At 40.5% G+C, this 12,167-nt stretch overlaps 1 protein-coding gene across 10 annotated transcripts in view; it reads left to right on the top strand.

Annotated features, from left to right (window-relative positions):
* nAChRalpha6 (nicotinic acetylcholine receptor alpha6) overlaps positions 1-12,167 on the top strand; it is a 308,906-nt gene that overhangs the window by 41,325 nt on the left and 255,414 nt on the right. For all 10 annotated transcript variants that reach the window (XM_089093391.1, XM_089093392.1, XM_089093388.1 and 7 more), the window contains exon 3: positions 5,054-5,193. In XM_089093391.1, the coding sequence (XP_088949517.1) occupies positions 5,054-5,193 (140 nt within the window). The remainder of the gene's footprint in view (positions 1-5,053; positions 5,194-12,167) is intronic.

The following is a 12,167-nucleotide window of genomic DNA, read 5'->3' as shown; positions in this document are numbered from 1 at the left end:
TTTTATAACCACTCCTTCCAAAAAGACTTATATGCCCCCAAGGTATAACTTACAACGCTTGCTCCCGGAGACTCTGGGGAATATGGTGTGTTGATCCTGAAGTTTTGTTATCTGATCTTTGGACTATCTTGAACAAAATTGCTATCTCAAATTTTAATCGGATGCATTTGGGGGAAAGAGGGCGTAGGGGGGAAGGGGGTCTTTTTACCCTACGATCGCTTTTGACTTTCATAAAGGGAAGTTGAACATTCAATTTCCAATCAAAAGAGCCCCCTCTGAATTTTATTGGACCATCCCTTCGATATGCCCCTGGGAATAACTTAGAATACTTGCCCCCGAGCTTAGGATGGGTTTATCGACCCTGAAAGCTTTTGTTATCTGATCGTTGAACTGTTTTTAACATAATGGTTATCTCAAAATTTGATCGGATGTATTTGGGGGAAAAAGGCTCGAGGGGAGGGCTAGTTGAATCTGATCACTTTTGAAACACAAAAAGGGCACTAGAACTTCTGTTTTCCAATTTAATGAGTCCCCTCCAGAGTCTATACGACCACCCCTTCCATATGAAGTGCCTCTGAAAAAAAAAAAATAAAACATTGAAGCCTTTTGGCCTCTGATATCTGACAAAACGTGACAAATTACAACCTATGTCTGATAAATCAAAATGTAAAGAAATCCTTCGTGATGATATTCATATAACAAAATTTGCTTATGGGCTAGGCACTAGACAGGTGGAGTGATTTTTCCCGTATTTTTAGGGTGTTATCAATAATCTCGCTCTTTCACAGGAATTTGAGCGTTTTATTTTTTAACATTTTGAATCTACGAAACATTATAAGGAAATTGGCTAAACCAATCAATATAAAGCATACTAAGTGAAAATAGATAAACCTCTATAGCAAGCATCGTAAGAAATCCAATATTAAAAAGGAACTGTCAAACCTAAAATAAACTCCCAAACTTAAATAAGTCAGCGTAACAATCGCGGTATAAGCAGGGCTTATGGGTATATTCCTTACGGAAAAGCCCTATAAGTAAATTCTTCCGTTCTTAAGTTCTAATTTTCAAAGTCTTAAATACTATAGCCTAAAATGTAAATCCCGTGGAACAATTTTTTCCTTTTTAAGAATTCCTTTTCTTTTTATTACACAGTTAGAACGTTCTCTCCCATTTCACCCTTAGATCTTCCTAGCAACAAATAGGGAGGACTGTCACTCCGTCAGCACCTTTTTCAACACCTAATTTAAGCATTATTCTTCACACGTGGGGAATTTGAGGTGAATTACGCCGCTTGCAGGAAGTCAGAAGGACCTTCCATAACATTTTTAAAAGTCATTTTCAAAAACATATAGTTGAAGTCGCAAGAATTGAATCTAACTTTGAAAAGCAGGAAAAGGCTTTTCTGAGAGTTTTAATTCAATTGGCTGTTTCAGAATTTTCGTTCGACGGCAGTTTGGCCTTATTAGAGCAAAGGTTCTTATCTCGTTGCACAAAAAGGCCTAAATCAGAAACGTTAGGGTGACCGATCTCCATTTTCGAGTTTTTATATTTTTTATTTCCTGATTCGTTCTCTTTTGAACTTCGACGTTTCTGGCTAGTCAAAAACACGTGTGGGTTATTTTGGCATGTTAAAAATAGGCTAAGTTTAGTGCGACCGTGTTAACTCTAAACATAAAAGAATATTTGTCACAAACATGGATATTTAGGTAGTAAGTCATGATACTGGTTTTGTGCCATCAGTTTATAAGCATAAAGGGGCAGTAGCGTTGTCAACGGTATGAAATAAGTATGCCGGTTTTTGTACCCAAATTGTACCACAAGAGATTATTTGGTACCATCCGAAAACTAGGTTAAAAATTGCTGCTCAGTCGCTTTTCGGCTGTCGAAAGCAACGTACGGTGGGGGCGCCTATAAACTGTCATGAGAGTCTTAATTGGGAACTTCATCATCGTTATTAAACCACTAAGCAATGTCAAAACCTAGGTACTCCGTATTTCTTAGCAATTCAAAGATGCGATCCTGTCCTCGACAACTCTGATATCAACAAGTTTAAACCAGGTTTACTAGTATTTTGTTCCCGAATTTGCCCTTTAAGATCTTCAGAACGTCATTTTGGAGCGAGAGGTATCAGTTCTCAGATAAAATCTGCCTCATTTTTGAAATGCTCCCCTATTCAACGTTAGTTTTTAAAAAAAAAGCTTTCTAATAAAAAGTTTTTCAAAAAAGTAAAGAGCCACATTAAACTTAAGACTACATGAAATTAAGTCTTCCTTACTTCCTTACTAAAGACTACATAGGTGGAAATCCTGTGTGACTTTTGATCTTCTACTACGTGACTGAAGCCATCGCAATTCGCAACCTCTACAATAGGATTCTCTGTTGTTTAAATACATTGTATACATGTGTCTTGAGTAACATTATATTACATGTGTTTTAATACGAATGTATACATTCGGCAACCTGGATGCAAGTCGTGTTTTTTTATTATTTCAAAATTTATCTCACATTTTGCTGAAAGTTTCAATTATTTGCCATTAGCTGTTCCTGAGATATTTTAGGTGTGTCTTTTTAAAACAACATTGATGCACAAGATATCTTTTGATTAAGTTCAACATTTCCTTTTACAGTCTCCGAAACTTTCAATTTAGTTCTCTTAAATGTTCTTTAGATATTTTACACACTGTTTTAACCATCTGAATGCACATAGAATCCCTAAGACTTTCATAGTAAATAGGCTACCATTAGCCAACCCTTAGATATTGCAGATTCACCCTTTTGACATTGGAGATTCACATAGTTGTATTATGATAAAGTCCTCCTTAACATTCTCTGAATGTTCTATCTTAATAGCCATCACTAGCTGATCCTGGAATATTGAAAATATGTCTTTTTTGCAACCCGGATACAAATAGTATTATTTGACACACCCCTTTCATTTCCTAAGAGTTTCAATTTTTTTTCCTGTAGATCCTCCCGAGATCAATATAGATACGCTAAGATGCGCCCTTCTGAAACCTTGGATAGAACTACTGTCTTTCGATTTCGTCAAACATCACCTTCAATATTCCTTGAAATTTACAACTTAACCTTAGCCATTTGTAATACTGAAGATACTATGTGATACTGAAGATAAGGCTTTTTGAAAACCTGGATACCATTAAAAAAAAACTACTATGCCGCTCTGCAGCCACTATGCTACTTTGAAACAGTTCTTCGATTTCTACTATATTTTAGAGTACACTACATTCTTTTGAATGTTTCTCTGCTAATATTTTTAGAGCTACTTTAGTACTTTGTTTATACTTCAAATTTGGATTTTACACTATTTTCCTTGCCGAGACTATGGATTTTTGTTACGGAAATAGGAATTTTGGATACAATGGCGGGATTTCGGCAAAAGCGATTGACAAATACTCTTGTTTTGTCGGACATGGATAGACCCGCGAAATTTGAAACAAAATAACCAACGTGGAAGTACCGACATGATAGACCGATACAAATAGAAGCATCTATGCCCATTTACGATTTTACTTGCTTAAAAAAGAAGTGCTAGAAGTTGTGAAGAGCCTTTGTCACAATTTCGTGTTAAAAGACTATGTGAAAGAAATTGAGTCTGTTCAGTCTGTGAACCATAAAAGAGAAAAGTTCTTCCTACCCGCCTATAAAGTTTACCTGGGACCAGAAGCGATCGCCCGTCTGTTTTCCTTACAAGGAAAAGATACCAAGTTCACGGAGAAATGCAAGAGCATCAAAGAGATTGTCTAAAAATTATATATTGAAACTATGTCCCAGCTAGTCGACCGATTTCCCTTTGATCAAGACATTTACAACTTTGTAGAGATTGTAAACCCAAACGTCGCATCAGATGGTGATATTCCATCGTTGCGGCTTTTGTGCCAAAAGCTCGGGCACCCCTCGTGGGATTTTGGGCTGGTTAAAAAAGAGTATCGGGCATTGATGCTGCTTAGTCCAGACGACAGTTTGCTTACTGGCGGAAACCCGATTGATTTTTGGAATTGGGTGGCGTCCATCAAGACACCAAGTGGAGTGCTAAAGTTCAATAGCGTTCTTCATGTCATTCGGTTTATTTTTGGACTTCCCTGCTCAAATGTCGTTGCAGAAAGACTTTTCAGCGTTCTGAAAACAGTAAAAAATGAAAAGAGGAATGGCTCAAAAACGTAACTTTGGCTGCGACGATCTTTGTCAAGTATGGGATGAAGCGTCAAGGCCCCCCCCCCCCCTTTACGTTCACCGAGAGTTTAAAGAAAAAAATAAAGTCCGCGAAATCCGATGCGACTGTGTCGGAATGCGTCTCTTTTTTAGGCATTAGGAAAGACGATGGGGATTGTGACAATAACGATAAATTAGGGTATTGATCTTAGTATTTAGTATTTTCTCTTAAATCTTATTATTTGGTAATTTTCATTAAATTTTTCTAAATACAGTTTAAAGTGCGTTTACATTCGGCATTTTCTGGAAAACTGGGAGGCAGGTAGTAGTCTATACTAGTTACAATCGAATAATTCAAAAGATCAAAATGCAGGCGCTGTCCTTAAATCTAGGTTTAAGTGATTCATTTTTGCTGGTACACTCTCCTTCAAATTAACAACTCAATATAAAAAAGGTCAAAAACAAAATTAATGCGTGAAAAAGGGGCCGGTTGGATATCATTCATGTCCTTTGTACCAATTCAAATAAAAACGACAATGCTGCAAAAGTAGTAATAGAGAAGGAAAAAATAATGGCAAAGAAAAAGCAAATAAATAAAATATATTCATATGGTCCAGAATCTGAGATCTGGACCCGGAATCTATAAATCAAAATCGAACTTAACTAGTCGATAAATACAAAGCATGGTTTTAAACTTCAAAAGAAGATAATTTGGTACACTAAATAAAAGTTCAAACAGAAATAAAATCCTTTTAATAGACAGTGATGATCCCTTTCAATTCATTTTTATCTTGTGAAATGCATTGAATGGCTAGCTATTCATTCAACTTTGTTGTCTGAACGGTGATTATTTGATTTTTTTATACGATTTTCATTTTTCCAGAGTCATTTCAAGGACCTCATGAAAAAAGGTTATTGCATCATTTGCTGGATCATTACAATACTTTAGAACGACCTGCAGCAAACGAATCTGAGCCGTTACAAATCAGTCTTGGAATGACATTAATGCAGATCATAGACGTTGTAAGTAACGTTTCATATTCTTTTCTTTGGTTGCGTACCTATTAAGTCAATTCGTCTTCAACAACTATTTAATGAAAAAAGGAGATTTTTTTCAACTGAAAGTCAGGAGTAACATTGAAACTTAAAACAAACAATAATTGTTCCATACAAGAAGGGGGCCTCCTTAACGCCTCACTCGAAATTCTATGATTTTTAGTGTTTTAAAAAAGCTTCTTACTTTAATTCAACGTCCCTTGTGTTTTAGCAGTTGTTCTTAAAGAATCAGGATTAAAAATCAATTTTTAAAGAGTTAGGGGTTGAGGAAGGAGCAGTCCCCTCATATGCTGAATAATTTCAGTTCGTTTTAAATTTTAACGCTGCTCCTTGATTTCATGGAAAAAACTTGGTTTTAGTTTGTTTATCATCGTTTTCAAATCATACCCAGGCCCAACTAAAATATGATTCGATCTACTGGCCCCATTTATCCCTGATTTTTTTTTTCTGATAAACTGTATAGATCAATAGTTGTAAGTTGAATGGTAGCGTCCAGATTTTTCCGTTTTTCTGCTCAAGATTTGAAGTGTTTGACGTAAACAAGACTTTGGACAAAATTTGAATATTTAGTCAATTGTTTTCTGAGAAGCCTTCATAGGGTCAAACTCAAAACTATTTGGAGCTAAATCCTATTATTGCATCAAACCATGAGAGACATACCATCTAAACCAATTTTATAGTTGTTTTCTTTGATTCTGATTCAGTGGTTTCAGAGGATGACTTACTTACTTGACTTAGGGCTCCTGCCACGTTGGGTGCGGCGTAGAGAGCGTCGCAACTCTACTCCTCCAGGCTGACCGATTTGGTGCTAAGATTGGGGCCTCGTCGACAGCAATGTTGGCCATCTCCAGGAATTTATTGAGACTATCCTTCCACCTGGTCCAGGGTCTGCCTCTCGGGTGGGACCTGCCATAAGCTTTTGGGTCGAAATCATAGATTATTCTGACAGGGGTTGTCGTCGGCATACGTGGGAGGTGTCCAAACCACCTCAGTGTACGCTGTGCTATCTGGATGGAGAACGGCTTTTGGAAGGTGAGCGTAAGTAACCTTGCGTTGCTCACAAACCATACCGCCAAAGTCCTTCAGTTCGACGGAGCTGTTTCGTCTGGCTGACGTCTATCATATTGAGGGTTGTCAACTTAAGGGGCCATTATCGTGTGCCTAGATATGTGCGGCGTTCTCCAGAGAGTGAGTCTTCCGACTCAGCAACGACTTGAGAGCGACGACAGACGAGGCTTTTGACATTCGACTGCGTACCTCCTCATCTATGGAGCTATCACTGAACAGCACGGATCCAACATAGTAGTTCGTCAGTAGTAATTTGTCAGTACTTCCTGAGTGTTGGCGGCTAGGATGGTTAGTTCCTCTTCTGTCGGCACTACAGCTTTGGCATTGAGGAGGCCTGAGAAGTGGTCTATCCATTGGCTGACCTGGGCAGCTTCGTCACTAAGTGGCTGGCCGTCAACAGATACAACAGATGCAACCGAGGGTGCTTTGTCGCCTGTGAGATCACGGAGGTGGTTGTACAGACTGCCAACGTCACCTTTCTTGGCTGCACCCTCCATTTCAATCACCTTCCTTTCCACTAACAGCTTCTTATCTCGCTGTTAAAGTTTATTGTGAACGCCACTGAGGCTTTTATAAGTCGGCATGTCACCCTGTAGCATTGCCTTGCGCCTCTGCTCTATGACGTCAAGCATATCTGACTCGATCCATGCTTTATTAGCACGCTTTTCCTTTCCAACATTTACTGTCGCTGACTCCAGGACATTTTTTTTAAGGAGAGCCATGCGTCCTCACGACTTTCAAATGGTAGGAGTGCGTCAAAGTGGTTTGAAACACAATGGCGTATTTGGACCCCATTTCCTGCTCGCAGTGGCGAGAGACATCGATCTTGACTGGTCTTGGTCCTGGGCGCTGGGCTTTGAGCCTTAATCGTATGCTAGCGACGACGAGGCGATGGTCTATGTTACCAATCTCAGCCGACCTGTACGTGCGGCAGTTGCTAATCCAAGACCTCCATCTCTGTAAGACCATTATTTAGTCAATCAATTTTTTGGTACGGACATCGTTACTGTACCACGTATATTTGTGGATGTCCTTCCTTGTAAACAGGGTGTTAGTAATCACAAGTTTATGCACGCTGAAGAGTTGTAGGAGCCTTAGCCCATTTTCATTTAGAGAGTCTGGTGCAACTGGTCCTATGACTTGCCGCCTTAAGTCATGGTTGTCGCTCACAGTTGCACTAAGGTCACCCAGAAGGATGACAATATCGTGTGGGGATATCTTAGCAAGTTCAGTCGTCAGGGCAGAGTAGAAGGTGTCTTTTGCTTTGGCGTCGGCTTCCTTTGTGGGGGCGTAATAAACAAGGACCGTCATTTTCCCTTGTATTGACTGAGTCGATCATTGGCAATTCTATCCGATACGGGAGTAAATGACAATAGACACTTCTTGGCCTTGTCATCAAGAACTAGTCCGACACCGTTCCTTCTGGTGGTTGTCTGGCCAGACCAGAATAGACGGTATCCCTCACCTATGGAATCGTTCCCATTTCCGACTAGGTGGGTCTCTGTTATCCCTGCAATAGATATGTGGAAACGCTTCAGTTCCATCGCCAGAAGCGTCTTAGCACAGGGAAAATTCAATGTCAGTACATTCCAAGTGGCAATACGGAGGCCACCTTGGTCAAGGAAATTCAAACGCTGGTCATTTCTCAGTCCAGGGGCAAGCAAGGGTGGGGATGGAAGAAAAGAAGACTGGTCATCCGAGGCAGTTGCTGAGATATTCGTTGCAATGGGTCTCGGGTGGAGGGTTGCAAGCCCAACCGACCCTAGACCTCGATTCTTATAGAGCCAGGATTAACCTGGATACTGAGAATCCTCAGGTGGGATCCATCCGCCTCATGCGGTTAATGCCACCCTGATTGGAGCATTTAGAGCTTTGATTAGAGCTTTTGTCTCAAGTCACGCAAATATTGTCTAGACAAGTCCAGGTTTTATAGTTTTAACTTGATTCTTGGCCCACTGTCAATTTTTTGAGTTACTTGTCTCAACTGAGAAAGATAACAGATGGAAAATTTGGGAGATAAAGAAGAAAGGTACATGGGCTTGTTTGGTTTCTCTTCGTAGACCTATCTTGCTTAATTTTGTCTATTTAGAAAGTCTTAAGCAGAATCCTTGACTCGTCTAATATCAAACTGTAACGAACTGTAAGTAAGGAGCGACCCGGCTCAATATTAACCGAAACTCTAAAAAATCGAATTTACGTGAGAGGATCTTTCCATGGATTTTTCATGGGGGTATTTTTCATGGGGGAAGAGAATTTCCATGAAGGGGGCACTGGGTTTCCCAGCATTATTTAGAAAATAATTAGAAATTAAATAGAAAACAAGATTGTTCAACTGAAAGTAAGGAGTAACATTAAAGCTTAAAACGAACAGAAATTATTACGTATATGAAGGGGTTCGTTTTCTCGTCAGTACCTCGCTATTAACCATAAAGTATTTTTAATAATTTCAAAAGAGCTATTTATTCTAATTAAACGGCCTTTGCGATTCAGAGGTCATTCTTAAAGAATTGAAACAAAATATGAGCTTTAGCGTAAAGAGCGAGGTATTGACGAGGGGGTGAACCCCTCATATTATATATATGAGGAAGTTTGCCACCTCGCCAATACCTCGCTCTTTACACTAAAGTTCGGATTTTGCTAAATAATGGCCAACATAAGCAATAATTTATTTGTGTTATCTTCCGGCTAATCTTAATATTTATTTTTACCTTAAGCAGCTTCATAACTATGATTTGTATGTGATAATAAACCAAAGATATTGTATGCCTTCGGCTTGTGGTTTTTATTAAATAAAAAGAAAACAAGTTTCTTACAACTAAAAGTAAGGAATAACATTAGAACTTAAAACGAACATAAATTATTACGTATATCTTTTAAAAATCTTTTCTTTCATTCATTTCAGTGATTTGAGAATTGCTCAACTTGTGAATTTCATTTTCAAAAAAATAAATTGGACCTCTTTGGCCGTTTGTTACTGTGCCTTGCAAAATTAGTTCCGCAAGTATCGCTAATTTAAGTTACATGGGAGAATCTTTCCATGGAGAAATTTTTCGTTGGAAGGGGGTTTTTCGGGGGAAGGGAATTTTTCGTTGAGAAGAAGCTGGATTTCGCGACTTTATTTAAAATACGATCAGCAATTAAATAAAAAACAAGTTTTTTTCAACTGAAAGTAGGAAGCAACATTAAAACTTAAAACGAACAGAAATTATTATGTAGATGAGATAGGTTGCCTCTCTTCAATAGCTCGCTCTTACGCTAAAGTTTTTTTTTAGCTTTTAAAGGAGGTTACTATTCTAATTAAACAGCCTTTGTGATTCAGGTGTCATTCTTAAGCAACTGGAAAAAAAAAAATCAAACTTAGGTTATCATAAGGTTATTATTAGTTAAAAAAAGAGTAAAATTAATATGTAAATTTCGTTTTAATTATTCATATACAGTGAGCCAAATTCAAACCTGCATTAAGTTAAAAACGTTCAGAAATTAAATAAACAAACTAGTTTTTTAACGGGAAGTTAGGAGTGTCATTAAAATTTAAACCGAACAGAAATTATTCCGCATATCAAAGGCGCTGTCCCCTCCTCAACGCCCTACTCTTCACGCTTAAGTTTTTATTGTTTTATATAGTATAGTTGTGAAAAAGAATCAAACTTTAGCGTAAAGAGCGGGGCGTTGAGGAGGGGACAGCCCCTTTCATATACGGAATAACTTCTGTTTGTTTTAAGTTGTAATGTTGCTCCTTACTTTCAGTTTAAAAAAATGTTGGTTTTTGTTTTAATAAAGGCAATGAAGAAGTCATTAATATCAGAATTACATAATGATTGGTATCGGTGAATACTCAATAGTTTCTATTAATGGCTGATCTGGTATCAAAAGCTGAAGACTAACTAATTGCATTTCCAAATTGGCTTTCTCCTCCTAGTTTGTGTTATATATATTTTATTAGTAGAGATGGGGGTTCTACTCCGGGTGGGGCTCCATATATGGGCATAGAACCACGTGGTTTATGGACTTTGTCAGTGAGAATTTGAAAAACAGGAATTTTGTCACATTTATGGATGGTTTTATGGATTTTGTCAGTGAGAATGAAAAAACAAGAAGTTTGTCACATTTATGGATGTTTTCATGGATGGTTATGTGTGTTGATTATTTGATGGTTTTATGGACTTTGTCAGTGAGAATGAAAAAACAGGAATTTTCTCACTTTAAAAACCATTTATTTTGTCTGTTTCATGTACTTTGTCAGTGAGAATGAAAAAACATAAAGTTTGTCACATTTTTGTCTGGTTTTATGGATGGTTATGTGTGTTGATTATTTGATGTTTTTATGGATTTTGTCAGTGAGAATGGAAAAACAGGAACTTTGTCACTTCCTTCTTGTTGTTGTTCAAGCCAGATGTTACGAGTGTCCGGGAAACAGTATTTGTTATTGTTGTTTCCAAGCCAAATGTTACGAGTTCCCGGGAAACAGTTAATTAATGTCTGACAGATGACGTCAAGTTAATTAATGTCCTTTGCATTTCCAAAGAGAATTGTCTAGGAGAAACAGTTAGATCACACATGATGTCATGATTGATTGATTGACACGAAAGGGAAATTAATTTGTTGTTTCTAACAAGAGAATCGTTTCCGAGCAGACGTTTTGATCTTAGCGCGCGAAAAAGTTTCCAAATAATTTGAAATGCATTGGCGCAGAGATGCCAAACAAAAGGAACATGCCGAAATTCCGTTTAGGGATAATTTTGGCGAAACCATTTTAGCTATTTTATGGAACTATTTCGGCGAAACAGCTAGAGACATTTTAAAAGATGATTTTTGAAGAGATTTTGGAAGAGAATTTGAGTGTGGTCCTTATAATACACAAGTTTCATTTGAACAGTGTTGTGAGGTCCTCTACCCCAACCCCAAAGGTTCCGATCCCCCTACCACAACCCCGAAGGAAGCCACCGGTCCGCAAAGGTCCCCCAGGCTCCCAAAGGCCCTCACCCGGTCCCCAAAGGTCCACCGGGCTCCCAAAGGGACCCCAGACCCCCAAAGGACCCACCGGGCCCCAAAGGGCCCAATCGGGGCTCAAGGGCCCCCCGGAGCCCCAAATGTCCTCCACCCGTTCCCAAATCCCCTCACCCTGTCCCCAAAGGTCCCCCCGGCCCCCAAAGGGCCCCCCCCCCTCAAAAGGCCAGACCCGAGCCCCCCAAGGGCCTCCACCAGTCCCCAAAGGCACTCTCCCGGTCCCACAGGTCCACCAGGCACCCAACGGGCCCCAGACCCTACAAAGACCATACCCGAGCCCCCCAAAGGCCCTCACCTGTCCCCAAAGGTCCACCAGACCCCCAAAAGCCCTCCACCGGTCCCCAAAGGCCCTCCCCGGGCTCCCAGGGCTCCCAAAGGACCCCGATTGCGCTACCCCAACCCCGAAGGAAGCCTCCGGTCCTCAAAGGTCCCCCAGGCTTCCAAAGGACCCACGGGACCTCCGCAGGCCCTCACCTGGTCCCCAAAGGTCCACCGGGCTCCCAAAGGGACCACCGGACCCCCAAAGGGTCCCCCGGACCCCAAAGGTCCTCCCTAGGTCCTCAAGGGTCGCCCAGACCCCCAACGGACCCACCGGGCCCCAAAGGGCCCAATCGGTGCTCAAAGGCTCCCCGGACCCCCCAAAGGCCCATCGAGCTCCCAAAGGACCAACGGGGTCCCAAAGGCCCTCCACCGGTCCCCAACTGCCCCCCGGACCCCCAAAGGCCCTCCCTGTGCCCCAAAGGCCCTCCCTGTGCCCCCAAAGCCCTCCCCGGTCCCCAAAGGTCCACCAGAACCCCAAAAGCCCACCCCCGGTCCCCAAAGGCCCACCCCCCGTCCCCAAAGGCCCACCCCCGGCACCCAGGGCC

Source organism: Artemia sp. Qi Xiang Cuo, chromosome 8 (genome assembly GCF_049724085.1).
Source record: "Artemia sp. Qi Xiang Cuo chromosome 8, ASM4972408v1, whole genome shotgun sequence".
Lineage (NCBI taxonomy): Eukaryota > Metazoa > Arthropoda > Branchiopoda > Anostraca > Artemiidae > Artemia > Artemia sp. Qi Xiang Cuo.
The sequence above is the reverse complement of the archived record's forward strand: the minus strand, read 5'-3'. Positions and strand labels throughout refer to the sequence as shown.